At 42.2% G+C, this 21,353-nt stretch overlaps 2 protein-coding genes and 1 long non-coding RNA gene across 44 annotated transcripts in view; 2 read left to right on the top strand and 1 right to left on the bottom strand.

Annotated features, from left to right (window-relative positions):
- The window catches only part of CTNNA1 (catenin alpha 1), a 176,981-nt gene that overhangs the window by 13,736 nt on the left and 141,892 nt on the right, over window positions 1-21,353 (bottom strand). For 36 of the 42 annotated variants that reach the window (NM_001257368.1, XM_078003644.1, XM_078003643.1 and 33 more), the window contains 2 exon segments: window positions 3,562-3,718; window positions 16,924-17,016. In NM_001257368.1, the coding sequence (NP_001244297.1) occupies window positions 3,562-3,718; window positions 16,924-17,016 (250 nt within the window). 42 annotated transcript variants of the gene reach the window in all.
- The window catches only part of LRRTM2 (leucine rich repeat transmembrane neuronal 2), a 45,913-nt gene continuing 30,587 nt past the window's right edge, over window positions 6,028-21,353 (top strand). Inside the window, exon 1 of the mRNA XM_078004295.1 lies at window positions 6,028-6,075. Within this exon, the coding sequence (XP_077860421.1) occupies window positions 6,066-6,075 (10 nt within the window). The 5' untranslated portion in view covers window positions 6,028-6,065. The remainder of the gene's footprint in view (window positions 6,076-21,353) is intronic.
- Window positions 12,625-18,209, top strand: LOC144329525 (uncharacterized). The gene is made up of 2 exons (XR_013394870.1): window positions 12,625-13,052; window positions 16,723-18,209. It is a non-coding gene; the product is annotated as an uncharacterized LOC144329525 (long non-coding RNA).

The raw sequence follows: 21,353 nt of genomic DNA, 5'->3' as shown, positions 1-21,353 counted from the left end.
TGCTGAATGCTACCATTTTAAACCATCTCCAATATTTACAAGGCAGCATTTGGAATAGAACAGCTTGTGGCTGAGGAGACCCTACCCCTCCTCCCTGGAGGTATCATGCATATTCCTCTCTTTCTATGCAAGTGCGACTGTCACATTATTTGGCAATGACCAAAGTTCCCCTGCCCTACAGCCTCATAAAATGCTGGCATGGGGTCTTGGTGGCTGCACCAGGTTATACACAAGATGACTATTACTTTTTGAGCCACAGATCAGGACATGACTTGTTCTAAGTATGAGGGAATTTCTGGAACCAATGGGGCAGAATATCCAGAACAAAGGAGTTGAAGCCCTACTCCATAAATGATTTACTCATGGACGGGTTCTCAGTGACTGGACAGCGCTATAGCCAATATCCAGGCCCCATGGAGTGTAAAAGAATTTGATGGTGGAAAATCACAAATGCAAATACTACATAAAACCTCTCACACTGTATCAAAGGGCCTCAAGCCCCAGGAGACAGAAGAAAACAAACACTCCAAGGAGTCAGGGTGCATCCCTGCTGTTCGTTTAGTAAAAGCTACGAAGCCCACCTACCTCAAAAGCCAGATCCTGTGCTGGGCACTTGCCAGGCAGCCCCCTACTCAAAAACAAGCCCATCTCACTATGGGTCCACCAAAGCACCACTATGCTTTAGGGCCAGGGGACATTGACAAATGAGGCAGGGTCAGGTCAGGGCCAAGATGTGGCTTCTCATCTAAATACTGCCCGTGACTGCTGCAGATGACACTTGCCTAGGCTGTGTGTCAGGTGAGATGGAGAAGTATCTCTAGTCCCCCGAAATAAAAAGTGCTAAAGCTGGGCCGGATGCGGTGGCTCACACGTGTAATCCCAGAACTTTGGGAGGCTGAGGCGGGTGGGTCACCTGAGGTCAGGAGTTTGAGCCCAGCCTGGCCAACATGGTGAAACCTTGTCTGTACTAAAAATACAAAAAATTAGCAGGGCATGGTGGCAAGCACCTGTAATCCCAGCTACTCGGGAGGAGGGCTGAGGCAGGAGAATTGCTTGAACCACCAGGAGGCAGAGGTTGTGGTGAGCTGAGATCCCGCCATTGCACTCCAGCCTAGGCAACAAGAGCAAAACTCCATCTCAAAAAAAAAAAAAAAAAGTGCTAAAGCTACCATGGGTAAGGTATGTACGTAAGAGTATAAAGGAGTCTGAATGCTGCAAATTAATTGGTCATTCCAGTAGAAACCTGCACAGGCATCTGCTTGTCTCCATCCTTTATCTATTCCCCCCAAAAAGCATATTGTATAAATCAGAGGAATTATGAAGAAAGGTCTTGCCCTATTGGTGATTTAATTACTTAACATTCCTAAGCAAGGCTGTGACAGAACATCAGAAAAACACACCAGGGTAGACTTCTAAAATTCAGATGCTCTAAAAACACCACCACCTTTGACTGAAAGAATTGTTCCATGATTTTATTTGCTAAATAGAAACTGTCTAAACTCCTTTCCATCAAATCAATCCCCCCCTCCCCCCCCCTTTTTTTTTTTTTTTTGGAGACGGAGTCTCACTCTGTCGCCCAGGCTGGAGTGCAGTGGCCAGATCTCAGCTCACTGCAAGCTCCGCCTCCCGGGTTCACGCCATTCTCCTGCCTCAGCCTCCCGAGTAGCTGGGACCACAGGCGCCGCCACCTCGCCCGGCTAATTTTTTGTGTTTTTAGTAGAGACGGGGTTTCGCCGTGTTAGCCAGGATGGTCTCGATCTCCTGACCTTGTGATCCGCCCGTCTCGGCCTCCCAAAGTGCTGGGATTACAGGCTTTAATCAATCCCCTCTTATACTCTCATACATTTGCATAAAAACGAAACATACTCACCAGACAACAGTGTATCTGTTAAAAGAATGTGATTTCTCTTTACCATTCTTTTATGTCACATGCCCTAAAGATATTGCCTAGAATCCACTAAATGCTGCTGCAGAATCCCTTTTCTTCACTGACTTGACGAATGGTGCATGAGGGACATTTGATGCTGTTACATTTTACTTTGCTATAAGGAGGACTGAAAATCCCTTGAGACCAAGCCTGAGACATACCCAACCTAATCTCAAAAAAGTAACTTTAAGAATGTAGTATTTATCCGGAGGAGGGCTCTGCATTTAGATTTCAGAATTTGTTGTTTGCTTAAAAGTGTGCTGTGAAGGTGGAATGTTTTTCTCTAAACCGATGAAAAAGAATAATTCAGTACTTCATTGGGAAAAACAACAGAAGGCCAAGATTTCCCAAAAAAGCCATTGCTGCATTTTTGGCACCTGCAAAGATGTGCTTGCAAATGAGTTTTTTGTTTTAAAGTACCAACACCTGCAATTTGGCAGTCTTGCAGCAACATGGTTTACCCCCTACTTTTTGCAGTTTACAGATTGCCTGCTCCTCAGTTTCTCAAGTTAAGCCAAGACTACCCGTCCTAAGGAGAGAGTGCGAAGACAGGGAGGCATTGGTATGCAGAATACACAGTCACTCTTATATAGGTCACTGCTGGAGGGCTGTGCTGTGCATGTACTTAAGCCCCGCTTCTGTTTTGAGCCCTACTGCCACGTTCTAGCCTGTGGTTCCCTGGGGTGACAGGTAGTTTCAGCCCTACAAAAACTTAGCCACTGATTCTGCCCACAGCCACTGGCCTCAGGAAGTCTGGCACTTTCAGAGAACAAGCCGTGTAGCAAAGGGCAACAGAGGCCCCGTTAAATGGAGAATGCATTTATAGTTACTCAACTCTAAGAAGATGGGATTGAAATTTATCTCTGTGCGATAAACACTGAATTGCATTTGACAGACATTTTCTATATGAATGCAATTTACTAAGTCATTACCAGTTTATGTTTATATAATGAAATCAACTGTTTTTGTGAGGTGAATTACCCAGATTTATTTTTTGCAAGTTCATAATTAAATGGCACTTAAATATTTCCTCTCTGTTTTCTATCTGTGCATCATGCAGACATTCTGTCTTTGGAAAAGTAGGCAGATAAACTATGACTGCGATCATCTCTGAGAGACAGAAGAGAGGCTTTCCAAGAAGGGAAGAAATTATTTTTAAAAAGAAACTAAAGGTGATGATGTTGAGAATCCCTTCTTCTCCTAAGTTTCATAGGCTCATAACAAATAACCACAGTCTCCACCAAGACACAGATCAATGTTTTTTTCTAAACACAATGGCAGCAAGAGGGATGATGGATGGTCATAGTGTTCTACCGGCCCCAGTTGAAAGACCTCACTCTATACAAGCAGGGATAAGCCTTTGCCACCCAGGTTTCTAATTCATGCTCCTAGGATTCAGACCAGCCCTATCAAGGGAAACATCTCCAACCCCAGCTACTTCCCAGTAGCTGAGTAGCTGTCACTTGAAAACCCTGTAGCTGATGGCTTTTTAAACATTAAAATGAAAATCAGCACAATATTATTGTTAGAATAATTTACCTGCCAAGACGTAGGAGTGTTTGCCCATTAATACAACTTAGACAAAAGTAATTATGAACATCTTCACATACTTCTCTGGGGAACCAGCTCATTACCTGAGACAGCCAAGAAGTCATCAATGGAAGTAATGTCATCGACAGCATCTGTGAGAACACGGACTTGTTTTTCCCACTGTTCTTTAAAAAGGTCCATGTTCTCTTGGGCCAGTTTACTCTGTGGTTTTGCTGCTAAAGCCAATGCAGCATTAATAACCTGCAAAAGATATTAAACTTCATTGTTTACTCTTTTTCAGAGTCATGGCTTTGCCTTACATGCATTTCACTAGGAGACATCACACCACATGCTCTATCCTAACTATCACAAAGACAGGGGAAGAGTGTTAAACTACAGGTTTTATATGGTGAGGTTGAAGTAATACATATTTTATTTGCAAACTATGGACAATGATAAAACAAAAAAAAAATTAACTGTACTAGCTTATTCATGGTGGCAAGTCTACCATTTTCAGTGACACTAAATTCTAGGCTTTTTACTCCTCATATAGACACATATATAGCCACATCAAAAAATACACAGTTAGAATTATATGCCACTTAAAATGGACTATCCTGATTCTTATTGTAAATACTTCTCCATATCATTAAATATATGTTTAAAACACTAAGTTTATTATTCTATGTTATGGACACACTGTTATTCTCCTACTGTAGGATGTCTGGGTTGTTCTGGTTACTCACCACAAATATCTTGTGATGAAAATGTGGCATTTCAGGTTCTCGATACATTATCAAAATGTATTCATGAAAAATACATTGTATCTAAGCAAAAGTATTTTTCATTTTCTTCTTAATGGAAGAATATTTGACAAAAAAACTGCTCAAAAAATGTATAACCTATTAAGATTTAAAAATAATTTTAGGCCAGGTGCAGTGGCTCACACCTGTAATCCCAGCACTTTGGGAGGCCAAGGCAGTCAGATCACCTGAGGTCGGGAGTTCAAGACCAGCCTGACCAACATGGTGAAATCCCATCTCTACTAAAAATACAAAATTGGCCAGATGTGGTGGTGCACGCCTGTAATCCCAGCTACTCAGGAGGCTGAGGCAAGAGAATCGCTTGAGCCCGAGAGACGGAGGCTGCAGTGAGCAGAGATTACACCATTGCACTCCAGTTTGGGCAACAAGAGTGAAACTCTATCTCAAAAAAATAAATAAATAAAATGAAAAAAATAAAATAAATATTAATTTTAAAGCCTGGATAACATAGTGAGACCCCATCTCTACAAACAATAAAGAAAATGAGCTGGGCATGGTGGCACACACCTGTAGTCCCAGCTACTTGACAGGCCAAAGTGGGAACACTGCTTGAGCCCAGGAGGTCAAGGGTACAGTGAGCTGTGATCCCACCACTGCACTCCAGCTTGGGCAACACACTGAGACTCCACCTCAAAAAGACAAGCTGGGCATGGTGGCTCAAGCTTGTAATCCCAACACTTTGGGAGGCTGAGGCAGGAGGATTGCTTGAGCCCAGGAGTTCAAGACCAGCCTGGGAAAACATAGGAAGACTCTGTCTCCAAAAAAACCAAAAGACAAAAAACAGCTTTATTGAGATAAAATTCACCTATCTACAATTCACCCATTTAAAGGCCACAATTTCATTGGTTTTTTTAAAGTATATTTGCAGTTGTGCAACATTCACCACATTCAGTTTTAGAACATTTTCATCACTCCAAAAAGAAACCCCATCCATATCCATTAGCAGCCATTTCCCATAACTCTCCTTACCCCTCCCTTTTTTTTTTTTGCAACCACTAATTTACTTTCTCTCTCTATGGATCTGTCTATTGTGGACATTTCAGATAAATGGAATCATGTAACATGTAGACTTCTGTAACTTGCTTTGTGTGTGTTTCTTTTTGAGACTGAGTCTTGCTCTGTCACCCAGGCTGGAATGCAGTGGCGCGATCTCAGCTCACTGCAACCTCCCCCTTCCCAGGCTCAAGTGATTCTTGTGTCTCAGCCTCCCAAGTAGCTGGGGTTACAGGTGTGCACCACTACGCCAGGCAAATTTTTGTATTTTCAGTAGAGACGGGTTTTCACCATGCTGGCCACACTGGTCTCGAACTCCTGACCACCTCCCAAAGTGCTGGGATTACAGGCATGAGCCACTGCTCCCGGCCTAACATAATGTTTTAAAAGTTCATTGATGTGTAGCATGTACCAGTACTTTGCTCCTTTTTGTTGATGAATAAGATTCTGTTATATGACCATGCCACATTTTATTTAGCCATTCATTAGTTAATGAACATTTGAATTATTGCCACTCTGTTATGAATAATGTTGCTATGAACGCTCATACACGTTTCTATGTTTTTATTTCTCTGGGAATGGAGTAGAACTGCTGGGAAATATAGTAAACTTTGTGTTTAACCTTTTGAGAAGCTGCTTTACCTTTTTCCAAAGTGGCTGCACCATTTTACATCCCACTAGTGTGTATGAGGGCTACCATGCCCTACATCTTCACTAACACTTGTTATTTTCCCCCTTTTTGGTTAATTCTAGACATGCTAGCAGATCTGAAGTGATCACCCTGATGGCTGATGATGACAGGTATTGTTTCATATGCTTATTGTCCGTTTCTTTATATTCTTTGAAGAGATGTCTATTCAGATCCTTCAGCTGTATTCATTGAATAAGTGAATCATGAGAGTAGTATGAAAATGGGCTGAGAGAATAATTAGTAGGATTCTTAGGTACAAGGTGCTTATGGGTTATTAGAAGTAAATGTGTTTATTTTATTTTTTTGAAACGGAGTCTCCCTCTGTCGCCCAGGCTGGAGTGCAGTGGTGTGATCTCGGCTCACTGCAACCTCCACCTCCTAGGTTCAAGTGATTCTCCTGCCTCAGCCTCCCAAGTAGCTGGGACTACAGGCGCATGCCACCACACCTGGCTAATTTTTTGTATTTTTAGTAGAGACAGGGTTTCACTGTGTTAGCCAGGATGGTCTCGATCTCCTGACCTTGTGATCCGCCTGCCTTGGCCTCCCAAAATGCTAGCATTACAGGCATGAGCCACTGTGCCCAGCCCAGTAAATGTGTTTATAACATGCAACTTGGGAAGGAGGCAAAGACAAGAGGAAAGTGCTGGACCTGGATGAGGCAGGAGTGTGGGGGCAGCCCTGAATGGAGGAGTCTGGGGTGAGTTTTCAGATGCTTTGGATCATGGGTGTAATTCCCGATTTACTGGAGGGGTATTCAAGAATGTTGTAACTTAGCCCTCAAAGGCTGGAGGTGATAACAGACTAAAGAAGACTCAGACCCACTAGATTGGTGCCGCTATTCCTCTTCTCTCCTAAACAGTTAGAACTGGTAGATTATCAGACTATCAATTATAGATTCACAGGCATAGGAAACTGAGCCATCCCAGTTTATGAACTATTAATAGCCCAACGCTTCCATAAGTGCCTGGGTTTAGGCAATAATTTGGAAGAAGAGATCCTTGTTTTTCTCACATGTTATGCTGTGGTCTCCCACATTTTCATCCAAGAGACTTATTCCTTCCTGCCATTCCTTATCCACCAGATGTGTTCACCATTGTAAGACCACTTTCTTCATTAATTAACTTATTAATTCAATAATGTATCCATGTATCAGAGTGGAGCTAAGCACTGTAAGAATATCTGGCTAGTAAAAATGTTTCCTAAGAGAGCCAAGTAAACATGGGCAGGGAATTAATTATATGTTTTAAGTATTTTCCACTACAAAGGGAAATCTTTGTAATATATCACATACAGTATAATGAGGGGAAGCACCTTGCCTAAGGTTAATTTTCTCATTTTGATTACAGAATTGTGTACAAAAGACAGCTGATAATATTAAATACTCATTTCTGATTACTCTTACTAAATTTGGAATAGAAAGAGGTGTCCTGGCTGAGCACAGTGGCTCATGCCTGTAATCCCAGCACTCTGGGAGGCTGAGGTGGGGAGATCGCCTAAACCCAGGAGGCCAAGGCTGCAGTAAGCCATGATCATGCCACTGCACTCCAGCCTGAGTAACGGTGAGACCCTGTCACTCTTTTAAAAAATATATAGATATGTCCTTAACATACTACTTTAATCATCCAACACGACACTGAATTGTGAAACTTTTATAAAATCATTTACCTTAAAAAATCAAGACGTTATTAATTGGAATACTTACTGTCACCACTGGTTAAATAATAATATAATGGACTTTCTAGCCAATGAAATAAGGTAAGAAATGAAAATAATAGGAAAAGCTGTTAGAAAAATGAGAAAAATCACATATTCCAATGCAAATTACACAGAAAATTGAAGTATATAAATTATTATTATTATTTTTTTTTGGAGACAGGGTCTCCCTCTGTCGCTCAGGCTAGAGTGCAGTGGCAATGATAGCTCACTACAACCTCCACCTCCCAGGTTCAAGCGAGTCTCCCACTTCAGCCTCCTGAGTAGCTGGGATTACAGGTGTGTGCCACCACACCTGGCTAATTTATGTATTTTTAGTAGAGATGGGGTTTCACCGTATTGGTCAGGCTGGTCTGGAACTCCCGACCTCAGGTGGTCCACCCGGTTTGGCCTCCCAAAATGCTGGGATTAGTGGCGTAAGCCACAGTACCTGGCCTGAAAAAACTCTTAGAATAAAAGTTCATTAATGTAACTAAAGACAATGTAAAATAGTAAAAACCAACAGCTTTTCTATATGCCAGGAAGAAATGAAGGGAGTGTCAGATCTCCCACAAAGCAATTCATATGAAATATGTAAAGGTTAAATCTGTAAAGAAACAATCAGTTTCAATGAAACTGAATGAAAGTTAAGAAAGAAAAAAAAAACTGAAAGAAAGTTAAAAAAACGAAACTGAATGAAAGTTTTAAAAAAGTCACTTCGGTTATATACTAAGTCGCCATATGTACTAAGTCATCATTAGTCACAATATTTATGTCTTAGAAAATTCTATTTCAAAATAACAATGGGAGAAGTCAACCTATAAATACAATTATGTATGTCTATATTTAAATATATATTACAGATTAAATATACAATATTATGTAAATCAATAAGGAAAACACCAAAACAGCAGTAGAAAAACAGGGACAGGAATGGACCACTTAAGGTAAAGTATAAATGATGAGAAAACAGCTATTGGGTGGGGGTGGAGTTTACTCTTATTTATAACTTTAAAAACAAAAATTAATGTTACTATTAAATTTGCAAGGAGCCCCCAACTAGGCAGGATCACTGTGCTGATCGTTAACTTTTAAAATGCTATTGTTGGCTTGAGCCCCAGTACAGTGTGACATAAGGGTGGCAAGGGTGGACGTCCTTGTCCTATTTCTGATCATACAGGGAAAGCATTCAGTCTTTACCATTAAGTATAATGTTAGCTACCAACTGTTCATGGAGATTCTTTATCAGGCTAAGGAAGTTCTCTCCTATTCCTAGTTTGTAAAGTGTTCTTTCAGGATTGGATGTTGGATTTTCTCAAACACTATTTCCATTTTGTTTCCATCATTCTGGCTATTTTGTCTTTGTCTCCTTTGCTGTCTCGTCGTCTTCTACGCTCTTGGGATTTCCTCAAAGCTCAGTTCTATGCTGCCTTCTCTACTCTTTCTACTCTTCCTACCCCTGGGAATCTCATCTAATCTTTTCCCAGAAACCCCCTTTTTTTTTTCTCTTTCATTTGGCTTCTAAGACACTGCCAGCTTCTGGGGCTCTGGTCCTGACAGCACTTCCTCAGGCTCTTGTGCTGGCCACTGCTCACCTTCTGAAACTCTCAATGTTAGGGACCCCAGTTCCACTCAGACCTTTCCTTCAGGAAGACTCACTCCCTTGGTGATGTCTCACATTTATACATCCTGTTCAGACCTCTTCCCTCAACATGACATGCATCCTGCACGTCTAATAGGCACCTCAAAATTAACATATCCAAAACTTAGATCTCTTTCCCCAAACCATCTTTCCTTATCAAAATAAATGGGAACTCCGTCCTTCAGCTGCTTAGGCTCAAAACTGTGTTATATTCCCTGACTCTCTTTCTCTCTCACCTCACATCTAATCCTTCAGCAAATTTCACCTTCAAAATATATCCAGACTCTAACCAGTGCTCACCATATCCACTGTACTCTTGGCCTGGATTAGTACAATATCATCTGTTTTAGTCTATTGCTTCTGTAATAAAAATTACCACAAATTTAGTGGCTTAAAACAATACAAATCTATTATCTTACAGTTTCTGGAGGTCAGAATTCTGAAATGGGTCTTACATAACTAAAATCAACAACATTATCATCAGATCTGTGTTCCTTCTGGAGGTTCTAGTGAAAAAGCCAGCCCTTGACTTCTCCAAATTCCTGAAGATGCACACATTGCTTGACTTGCGGCCAGCCTCTGCTTCCTTCATCGTATTTTCTTCTCTGCCTCTGATGCCCCTGCCTCCCTCATATAAAGACACTTGTGATTATATTGGGGGGTCCACTGGGATAATCTAGGATAATCTTTCCATCTAAAGGCCTTAATTTATCCATCCCTGAAGAGTCCCCTTTGCCATGTGAGGTAATACATTCCTGGGTTTAGGGAATTAGGAAATTGACATGTTTGGGAGACCATTATTCTGTGTACTGCAATTTCCTAAAAAGCCTCTCTGTGTCTATCCCTCTTCACAGAAGTTAGAGAGATCTTGGTTTTTTGTTTTTGAGACAGGGTCTCACTCTGTCACCCAGGCTGGAGTGCAGCAGGGCCACAATCATGGCTCACTATACCCTCGACCTCTGGACTCAAGCAATCCTCCCACCTCAGTTTTCCATGTAGCCGGGACTATAGCCTTGCACCACTCTGCCTGGCGGTTTTTTTATTTTTATAGATACAGGGTCTCGCTATGTTGCTCAGGCTGTTCTAGACCTCCTGGGCTCAAGTGGTCCTCGTGTCTTGGCCTCCCAAAGTGCTGGGATTATAGGCGTGAGGCACTGCGCCTGGCCGAGATCTTGTTATAACCTAAGTAAGATCATGTCACTTTTCTACTCAAAGCCCTTCAATGGTTTCTCATCTCAAAAGCCAAAGGCCTACGACCAAGGCCTCCAAAGGCCCTGCAACCCCTAAACTTGTTTTAGGTATCTGATGTCCTTCCTCCAAGCTTTTGCACTTGCTGTTCCCTCTTCCTGGAGCTCTCTCCCCTGAGACATCCTCCGTGGTTTGCTCTGTCATTTCCTTCAGGTCTTTGTTTATGCATCACTTTCTCAGTGAGTCCTTCCTGCTCATCCTAACTATAATATTTAACACATCATAATCAAAATTTGTGGGGCAGCTAAAACAGTGCTTGGAGGAAAATTTATAGTATTAAAATGTTTAAATGTTACCTTAGAAAAGGAGGAAGGAAGGTCTCAAGGCAATGAGTTAAAGCTTCCAATTTTAAAACTAGAAAAGGAGCAAATTAAACCCAAAGCAAGCAGAAGGAAAAAAATAAAGAGTAGAAAATTAATGAAAGACAAATTACCAAAGCTCACTCAAGAATAAAAAAATAACCTAAATATCCCTATGTCTATTAAAGAAACTGAACTCATCATTAAAAACCTTCCCACAAAGCAAATTCCAGGCCCAGCTAGAGTTTACCAGTTACCAGGCTTCACTGGTAAATTCTCCCAAACATACAAAGAACTAATACCAAATATACATAGATTTTTCCAGAAAAAAAGTAGGAAACACTTTCCAATTTTAAGATACTGAAATCAGACATTACAAAAAACCAAAGCAACAGACCAATATCAATATGCAAGCCTTATGAAGAGAGCACAACACCTCTGGGGGGCTGTTACACCTGCAGACCTCAGTCAAGGAGGGGTGGGAGGCACAGGAGGGTAGAGATGGGAGGATACAGAAAATGCTTAGAGAAGCTTTTAGTGAGAAGCATCTCCCTTAAGCTCTCTGTGAAACTGCTTTGTAAAAAACCAGATTAGAGAATACCAAAGTGGAAAAGTGAAGTGATTCAAAGACAGATGGTCCCATGATTGTGAAATAATAGGTTAAGTGACAGCTGAGGCCACAGGTCTGCCCCGTCCTGTATGTATGGGGTGCTCCTTTAAGGGCCATGTATTTTCCCACCAGCTAGGGGCCAGGCCAGCCTGGGTTTATGCTTATTTGATGCGTGTCAAGCATGTCAGCCACAAATATGATCAGGGTTCCCATAAGCACAATGACAGAAAAAGAAATATGGAAGATAAATCTAAGGAGGCAGAAGGAAGAATAAACAATTTCAGAAGTAACTTCTCAATTTAGTGAGTGAGAAATACCAAAAGAAAAAAGAGACCTGGCACAGTGGCTCACGGCTGTAATCCCAGCACTTTGGGAGGCTCAGGAGGGAGGATCACCTGACCTCAGGAGTTTGAGACCAGCCTGGGCAAACAAAAAATTTCAGAAATTAGCCAAGTGTCGTGGAGTCCACCTGTGGTCCCAGCTACTCAGAGGCTGAGGTGCAAAGACTGCTTAAGCCTAGCAGGTCAAGGCTGCGGTGAGTCATGATGGCCCCACTGCACTCTAGCCTGGGTAATAGAGTGAAAACTTGTCTCTTAAAAAAAAAAAAAGAGGCCGGGCACGGTGGCTCAAGCCTGTAATCCCAGCACTTTGGGAGGCCGAGACGGGTGGATCACAAGGTCAGGAGATCGAGACCATCCTGGATAACACGGTGAAACCCCGTCTCTACTAAGAAATACAAAAAACTAGCCGGGCGAGGTGGCGGGCGCCTGTAGTCCCAGCTACTCGGGAGGCTGAGGCCGGAGAATGGCGTGAACCCGGGAGGCGGAGCTTGCAGTGAGCTGAGATCCGGCCACTGCACTCCAGCCTGGGCTACAGAGCGAGACTCCGTCTCAAAAAAAAAAAAAAAAAAAGAAAGACAAAAGTAGAAGCTTCATATACTTAATTCATCCATTGTGTAGATTTCCAAGAAAAGCCATGCATTAAACCAGGCATTATAAATTATTTAAGTGCCAGATTTGTATTAACTTAATGTTAATACATATGTGTAATGCTCATTCTTGCATAATGAACTAAGAAAAAATATCGAGTGAGATAATCTCCAAAATGCCCTCCTTTGATTTTAAAGACTCAAAATGTCAGAAACCTGCTGCTGTTTACAAGGTTTGGGATTTTTGTGTTTTTGTTTTTTCTTCCTGGCCAGCACACCAAATGGTTTTGAATTTAAAAATTAAAATATTTAAAGCAGCTACTATAGACTAAAACTTGGGCACATCCACAAGCAAAACATAGGGTACAGATTTTGGTCCCTTCCCAAACCAATTTGTAAACTGCTTCCTTGTAAAAGTTTGTGAGGCCGGGGCACTCTGCTTGGATGGAGGCAGGTCCCTTTCCAGAGAAAAGAGTGAGAGACAGTAGCCATCAAGTAGAAGGCAATGCAGAGAGAGAGCTGACCTACCTCCTCTTTTCTTAATGATAACAAATCGCCAAAAAATGTGGGTTCCTTCTCCCAATAAAATACAACCACTTTTAGGTTACGTCTTCCTCAACTCGATTTTATATTTAGAGAAGGGGTCATAATCTGTCACCCAGGCTGGAGTGCAGTGGTGTAATCACAGCCCACTGCAGCCTGGAACTCCTGTGCTCAAGCGATCCTCCTGCTTCAGCCTCCTGAGTAGCTGGGACTACAAGTGCACACCATCATGCCCAGCCACTTCTTTTATTTTTGGAGATGGGGTCTTGCTCTGTTGCCCAGGCTGGTCTTCAAATACTGGCTTCAAATGATCCTCCCACCTTGACCTCTGAAAATGCTGGGATTACAGATGTGAGCACAGAGCCTGAACTCAACTTTACTATCTCAAATATTTCGAGTTAAAGTTGTTCAACTGCTAAAAAGGGAGTACTTTAGAATGGATTTTCCTAGGACAAACTTCAAAATGGGGATGAAAGACCAGGCATGGTGACTCACACCTGTAGTCCCAGCACTTTGGAACGCCGAGGCAGGTGGATCACCTGAGGTCAGGAGTTCGAGACCAGCCTGACCAACAAGGTGAAACCCCGTCTCTACTAAAAATACAAAAATTGGTTGGGCGTGGTAGCAGGCACCTGTAGTCCCAGCTACTTGGGAGGCTGGGACAGGAGTATTGCTTGAACCCTGGAAGCACAGGTTGCAGTGAGCCGAGATTGTGCCACTGCACTCCAGCCTGGGTGACAGAGTGAGACTCTGTCTCAAAGAAAAAAAAAGGGGGGGTGGGGTGGGGGGGCGAAAACTCTTCTAATGGTCCCATCTGTCATTTCTCTCCACCAGAAACTAAAAATAGCGTATAGGAGCCAACTCCAAACTGTGGTGCTGCCTATGTACAGCAGCCTAGGCATGAGACATAAAACACTAAAACACATCCTGGAAACACTGAGCACCTCTTCCACACTGTGAAGAAAGGTCAACAGTAGCCTTACTATAAAGAAACGTACCCTTTAAAATAATGTTTGGCTACATGCTGCGGCATATTAAAACACCAAATTAAGCTCCCAGTGAATTAACTAACTACCCTAGTTAGTTACCTAACGTGTTGATTAACTTGCCTAGACCTTGGAAGGGAATACCTCGAAATCAGGATCTCTGGTGCTTGTGATCACTGCCCACATCAAACCGGAGAGGAGGCAGAGGTCTCCACAATCAAGGCCCTCTTCCTCCGAGGAACACTCCTTCGCTTCCTTGAAGGAGAGATCCTCTTAGCATGAAACACATGGGCCACAGCAGGCCAGAGGCAGCGCATAGAAGAGTTTGAGTTATTCTCCGCAAAGATTTTAACAACTTTAAATTGGTTACCAATTGTTTAAAATTGAGACATGACAAAACATCTGAATTGCAGAATTTTTGTTTAAAATAATGAAGGGGGCCAGGCATGGTGGCTTAGGCCTGTAATCCCAGCACTCTGGGAGGCCGAGGCAGGCATCATTTGAGGCCAGGAGTTCGAGACCAGCCTGGCCAACATGGTGAAACCCCATCTCTACCAAAAATACATTAGCCGGGCATGGTGGCACATGCCTATAATCCCAGCTACTTGGAAGGCTGCAGCAGGAGAATCACTTGAACCCGGGAGGCAGAGGCTGCAGTGAGCCGACATCATGCTATTGCACTCTAGCCTGGGTGACAGAGTGAGACTACATCTCAATTAAAAAAAAAAAAAAAAAAGGAAGAAAGAAGAAGAAACAAGGAGGAGGAGGAAAGGATCCGGCAATAATGGGGCTGGGGTGGAGTCAAAGCTGCCTACTGAAATTCAAGCACATGATGCCCAGTTTGCTGTGACCATGTCTGTAAACACCTACTTTATTTGCCATTACTGAACCTGCCCAGTCCTGTGTGCATAGCAGTTTGTGAGCAAGGGTAGCAATGAGCCCAGGTGATAATCTGAACAATAATCACACTTGAAAAAACACGGTTTTTTTCAGGACACATACCCAGTACCAAGTGTGGTCTGGGCACCGTCTGCCTAAAGCCTATTCTTCTTGAGATCTGTTTTAGTAGGAAAAATGAAACTGCAAGGGAGAGGAAGACACGATGCTTTCTGACAGCTAACTCAAACCCATGTGACATGGCTTAGCCACACAAGTTATGCACACCATCGTTTTCATTAGAATCTACTAGACTCTCCATGTGATTTTTTCCCTGGGTTTTAAGATCATTTATATAAATACTCTTGGTAGGTGTGATCAGTGTATGCTACCATCTGTTTCCACATATTTGTGAAAGCATTGTCACTTTTCAAGCATTTCAAGACCAAATGGAAAACCAAAGGCATTAAAAACAAAGTGCTGATAGGGTAAATGGCAAACAAACTTGAAGAAAGAATCCAAATTCAAATCTGTCTCATACAACTTGGCCATCCAAGATCCTTCTGGATGTGGTGATTGGATTCATTGCAAATATCTATGCAGCTGTCAACGACTGGCAGATTTCAAGACTGGACTAACGTTGGGAAAATGTCCATCAGATGGTATGAATTCACAATGGGTCCATCACAGTAATATTAAGGCAGAGCAACTCTCATTGGCAAATTAATCCCCATGGTTAGGTGTTAGAACAAATGTCCTGCTAACCTATGTACCAATGAGAATGCCAGATTAATAACCACCAAGAGAAGCTTTACTTATTTTGGTTGCCTACCTTGAATGTCAGGGATTATTTATATGAAAAAGCCAAATAATGGTCACAGAATATTTTAAAATTTGTTGCAGATATAACACAGAAACTTCATACCTATGATCTCTATTTCACTACTCCAGTCCCTCTGCTTACTCTCCTTTATTTGTGACCACTCCCTTCTGGCAGGACATGTAAAGAGAAGTAAGTCCTCAGAGTATGCCATGAGCAATTTATACATGGGAAAGTGGAGAGGCAACCTCTTCTACTGAACCATCACTTATACTCCTTAGAAACCCCTGGAATGACAAGGAACGTCAGCCCAGACAAATGGACTCAGCTCTCCTCACAGGAGGCAGGCAACACACTGGGCACTTAAAAAGCATTCGTTGCCACGTATGCTTCAGAGCCTTTCTAGAGCGCCAGATGCGTAATGCAGCTTCATCACCAGTCTTCCAATATACCATTATAAATGGAGACAAGTTCTTGAACTTTCACTTCAGAAGCTGGCCAAATTAAGTTACTATCTGCATCGTAAGGCTGCTTTATGACACTACAGAATAAAGACACTAGCTTGTGAATTTGGTTTCCTCCAACACAAAGACCGAAATACTGGCCATTAAAATGAATACAGGTAAATAGTGTGGGGTAACTCTCATGGTTCCAGGATGGTCAGATGTCACAGATGGCCCTCCCTCAAGGAGGGTGTAAACTCACCCTCAGAGACACTGTGGTCACTGCCACCCTGTATTTTCCAGCAATGAAGGGCACCATACCTTCCCCCACCCCCCAAGACAAAGTCTCACTCTATTACCAAGGCTGGAGTGCAGTGGCGTGATCTCGGCTCACTGCAACCTTCACCTCCCAGGCTTAAGCCAGCCTCCCACTGTAGCCTCCTGAGTGGCTGGGACTATAGATGCATGCCATCATGTCGAGCTAACTTTTGTATTTATGTATGTATGTATGTATTTTTTTTTAAGAGATGGGGTTTTGCTATTTTGCCCAGGCTGGTCTCAGACTCCTGGGCTCAAGAGACCCACCTACTTTGGGATCCCAAAGTGCTGGGATTACAGGCGTGAGCCACCGTGCCCAGCCCACTATGCATTTTCAATGAAGGGCAAGGAGTAACATGTAATCTCAAATGCAAATGTCACTTAATGTTAAACAAAAAATATTCTAAACTCTGTGGGTTCTGTGTCAGTGATTTGTTCCCAAGACTTCCATCTAAAATCCTAGACAAAACAAAACTTTACAAAATAAACCTCCTCTCCACTCTAATCAAAATTCAATTTGGTTATGCTGTCACCAGTGTCAGCTGTACTTTACCTGAGGACAGAGGGCTTCCAACTGACTTGCAGACATTCGAACAAGCTTTACACCTTCTTCATTATTTGAGATGGAACAGGCCAAGTTGGCAACCTATAAACATAAAAAATAATCTTTAAAGATTTTTCTCTTTTGACTACTAAGGAAAACACACATACCTGGCCCCTACCTCTGACCATTCTGGAACAGATGACAAGAGGGCCAAGGGTGCCTTCCTTCTCACAGCCTGATTATTTACTTAGATGAGGACACATTTTTAACTCCGCACAAAGCAAACTATACAGACTCATAACATACATCAAAAAGATCCCAGGGCCTGTAACTCACAGGCTTTGCATGGCCTCTAACCCGCGTGAACAGTAACTTCAGAAAAAGGTTCTTCTAGTATGGGAAATAAGGTAGAAAAGCTGAGGAATCAAGGGCATCAGGGAAGAACTGTTGTTATCCTCAGATAAAAATGTGTTTTCCAGTGTTCTTGAAGGAAGGAAATAAAAAACTCTAAGGTGCTATTCTCATTTGACAGGGAATAGATGCTTAACTTAAGGCAAGATGAATTTTATTTGAACATCACGCAATTTTTCAAATAAAAAAAAATAACAGGAAGACAACATCAAGATGGACCAAAGGCAATCATGATCAAAAGTGGAAAAGGCAACTGGTTATGTTTCATAGTTAAGAGCAAAACTGCCCTTCAGCTGGCTTCTCAAAAACACTGACAGCTTGAATCTCTCCTGGCTGATGCAGCTTAATTTGAACCGAAATCTTTACCTTGCTGTCCAGCCATCTCAATGATACAGCTCACGTAGCCAGGAACAATCCTTCAGGTTGCATCATACTTCCTTTGCTGAAGCTCTGTAATGTTACTATGTAGAGACTGCTAAGGCTGTGATCACTTATCCATATTTCTAAATGAACAGGCTTGCCAATTCCATCAGCAATAACTGGGCCCAACTGAATACATGGTACTGACTGAGACACATCTTTACCCCAGCTGTAAACTGAGTTATGAATGATAAAGGCGTAGGCAGTTGAATATCAGAGGCACTTTCCGGGAATTTAAATGCTAGAGTAAACAAGGGCAATGGCAATAACCTTTGATTTTTACTCCTCCACCCAATTTAAGCACATAAACACATCAGAAAAATTATACACTATTATGGCAGTTGTTTGTTGTGTCACAGGTTAAGGATTATCAGCTTTCTGTAAGACTGCTAACTATCAGAATCCTGCAATGCCCAAACACAAGGAGAAACAAAAGAAGTTAACATGCAATTTAAACATAAAAATGTAAGGGAACTGGAAAGTCAGATCTCTGATGTTTACGAGTCCTTCAAAGTCCCAAAAAGAAGCAACACTTACACTCCCTGACTCTTACAGTTCCACCTTCTCTGTCACCCGGACCCAAGCAAAGAGACATTTCTTTTCAGGATGACGATCTACAGAGATGACTGGGGATTTCTATTTGTTTGCTTAAAAAATCACTGCAAAATACGACCTAAGATAAATTTTGTAAAATATATGACTTTAAAAAAAAGGAAACTGGCAGGGCGCGGTGGCTCAAGCCTGTAATCCCAGCACTTTGGGAGGCCGAGACGGGCGGATCACGAGGTCAGGAGATCGAGACCATCCTGGCTAACATGGTGAAACCTCGTCTCTACTAAAAAAAAAAAAAATACAAAAAACTAGCCGGGCGAGGTGGCGGGCGCCTGTAGTCCCAGCTACTTGGGAGGCTGAGGCAGGAGAATGGTCTGAACCCGGGAGGCAGAGCTTGCAGTGAGCTGAGATCCGGCCACTGCACTCCAGCCTGGGCGACAGAGTGGGACTCCGTCTCAAAAAAAAAAAAAAAAAAAAGAAACAAATATTCACTGAAGGAGAAAGCTTGAATTAGATGTGTTCATGAAGAGTAATCTACAACTTCTATTGCTTCACTGCCTTAAGACGACATTTTGAACAACAAACATAAAATCTGATGATGATCACTGAAAAAATTAGCATTTTGGGACTAACAAAGATCCCTGGTGAGGTGCCCAGCACCCTGCCTATTCCCATCATTTGGGAGGCCAGTTGAATGTTGGATCCAGGACAGTCACTACCAGCACAATCTTATTTCAATCTATATTCTCAATCTTATGAATCCTTAAAACTCAGAAAAATATTTAAATTAAGAGCAAAAGATTTTAAAAAAAGAAGCAAAAGATTATATAAGTACTCTCTACATCAGACACATGAGGGTAGTGTGTGGCTAAGGCTGAAATGGCTGATTTATTTAAACCATCTTTTCTGTTTCATGATTACAAACACTAACAAAACAAAGGTTATGGAAGACTTGTTCTTTATTGTTCTTTAAAATATTTCTGGTGTACTGTTGAAGCAGTAATGTTCTATAAGAGCACACTGCCTATTTCAGGAGGCCTGGGAGGAGGAAGGAGTGCCTGTCACTAACAGTCTTCTCCAGATGAATGAGCTTCAATTCACCCCCCAGGGACAGGGCTACTCACTTCTAACAATGACAAATGTGCAAATGCAACATCATGACCACAGCTCTCTGAGAGGCTAACCTCACATACTAGTGTCAGGCCTGACTACAATGAAAGGAGAGGGTGAGGAGAGGAGCTTCGTAAATGCCTCTGTGGAAAATCTGGGGCTCTAGAATGAGGTAACAATTAACAATGAAACTAAAGAAGATCCTGAGGTTAGAATGAGAAACACTCTGAGCTGGGTGCAGTGGCTCACAGTCCAAGGCAAGAGGATCACTTGAGGCTAGGAGTTTGTGACCAGTCTGGGCTACATAGCAAGACCCTATCTCTATACATTAAAAAACTTTTAGTTGGCTGGGTGTGGTGGCACGCACCTAGAGTCCCAGCTAATTGGAAGGCTGAGTTGGGAGAATAGCTTGAGCCCAGAAGGTTCAAGCTGCGGCAAGCCATGACTGCAAGACCCTGTCCCAAAAAAAGAAAGAGGCCAGGTGTGGTGGCTCATGCTTGTAATACCAGGCCCTGGCCACATAGTGAAACCATGCCTCTACTAAAAATAAAAAAATTGGCCCAGCCTGGTGGCGTGCACCTGTAATTCCAGCTACTTGGGAGGCTGAGGCATGAGAATTGCTTGAACCCGGGAGGCGGAGGTTGAAGTGAGATGAGATGGCGCCACTGCACTCCAGTCTGGACAACAGAGTGAGACTCTGTCTCAAAAAAATAAATAAATAAAAAGAAAAGGAAAAGGAAAACACTTGGAGCAGTTAACTTCCACAGAGAACCCAGCAGAGCCAAGACTTTGTAGAACAGTGAGAAGTTATCTCTGGATTTGTTAGGAAAATAAATTATTATCTTTGCTACCACAGTTACTTGTATTAGCAACTAAAATGTCTCTGATTCCAACTATTCGAAGAGGTAGGCTAAGACTGACACCACAACCACTTATTTGAGATCAGGTAGCCCTCTTTCATACCATCTATGCCTACTGTGTGGAAGTTTGGACCTTGCAGAAGAGCAGGTTTCAGAAAACATGCGAACAATCGGCCTTGGGTTTTGCTGGTTTCAGGAAAACCCAAGCTCAAATCTGAGCTGTTGAGGAAATGACTCACAGCCCCGCTGTGTCAGATCAACAGATTAGACATCTGTACATGACAGACAACTTTTTCAGTCTTTTAGGAAGGCTCTACCTTTACTCCACAATGGATGATCTTTACTTACATAAAATTTGTTAAGTGAAGTTTCATTTAGGAAAAAATCCCATTATGACTTTATTTCAATCTTGTTCCTTCTGTAACCATGATGACTATTTTTCTCTATTACACACAGATTTATGATTTACTGAAGTCCAACACAGTTGTTTCCCACTTCCTTCAGTAACTGCTCCTGGGTTCCTATTTGGCTGAGTTCCTCTTATCCTGGAATGTTTGTAGGAAGACAAGATAAGATTTCTTTTTGTTCTAGATAGTAAATTAATGACCGACTCATAACAGCTTATACCTGTTGTAGGAATAAGCAAGTGAGAAGAGATGTGGGACAGGGAGCTTTTAAGTCTACATAATGACCCACCAATGCAGCAGCAGCCCAAAGGAACAGAGCTCAAAACATACATCTCTTCCCCTGGGCCAAGCTAGCACCCAAGTTTTCTTCTTTAAAATGGTCTGAATGCCTGAAAGTCAAAAATAACAAAAAAATCAAAAACTCAACTTTTACAAACTTGTCGTACATAAAGTAAAAGTCCCAAATGCAGGTCATAACATTTCAGAGGCACTCAATAAGTTTTTAACAACTACTTCCAAACCCACAGGGGAAATGATGATAAGCCCCCATCTTTCCAATTTCCAGGGAAAGGTGTTAAAGGTGTTGGTGATCTTATCAGGAGAAACAAGATATCTTACAATCCTGAAAAATGAAGTATGCACGGATAATAGAAAAATTCTACAACTAGATTGTGGGGTG

Source organism: Macaca mulatta, chromosome 6 (genome assembly GCF_049350105.2).
Source record: "Macaca mulatta isolate MMU2019108-1 chromosome 6, T2T-MMU8v2.0, whole genome shotgun sequence".
In the NCBI taxonomy this organism is placed as follows: Eukaryota; Metazoa; Chordata; class Mammalia; order Primates; family Cercopithecidae; genus Macaca; species Macaca mulatta.
The sequence above is the reverse complement of the archived record's forward strand: the minus strand, read 5'-3'. Positions and strand labels throughout refer to the sequence as shown.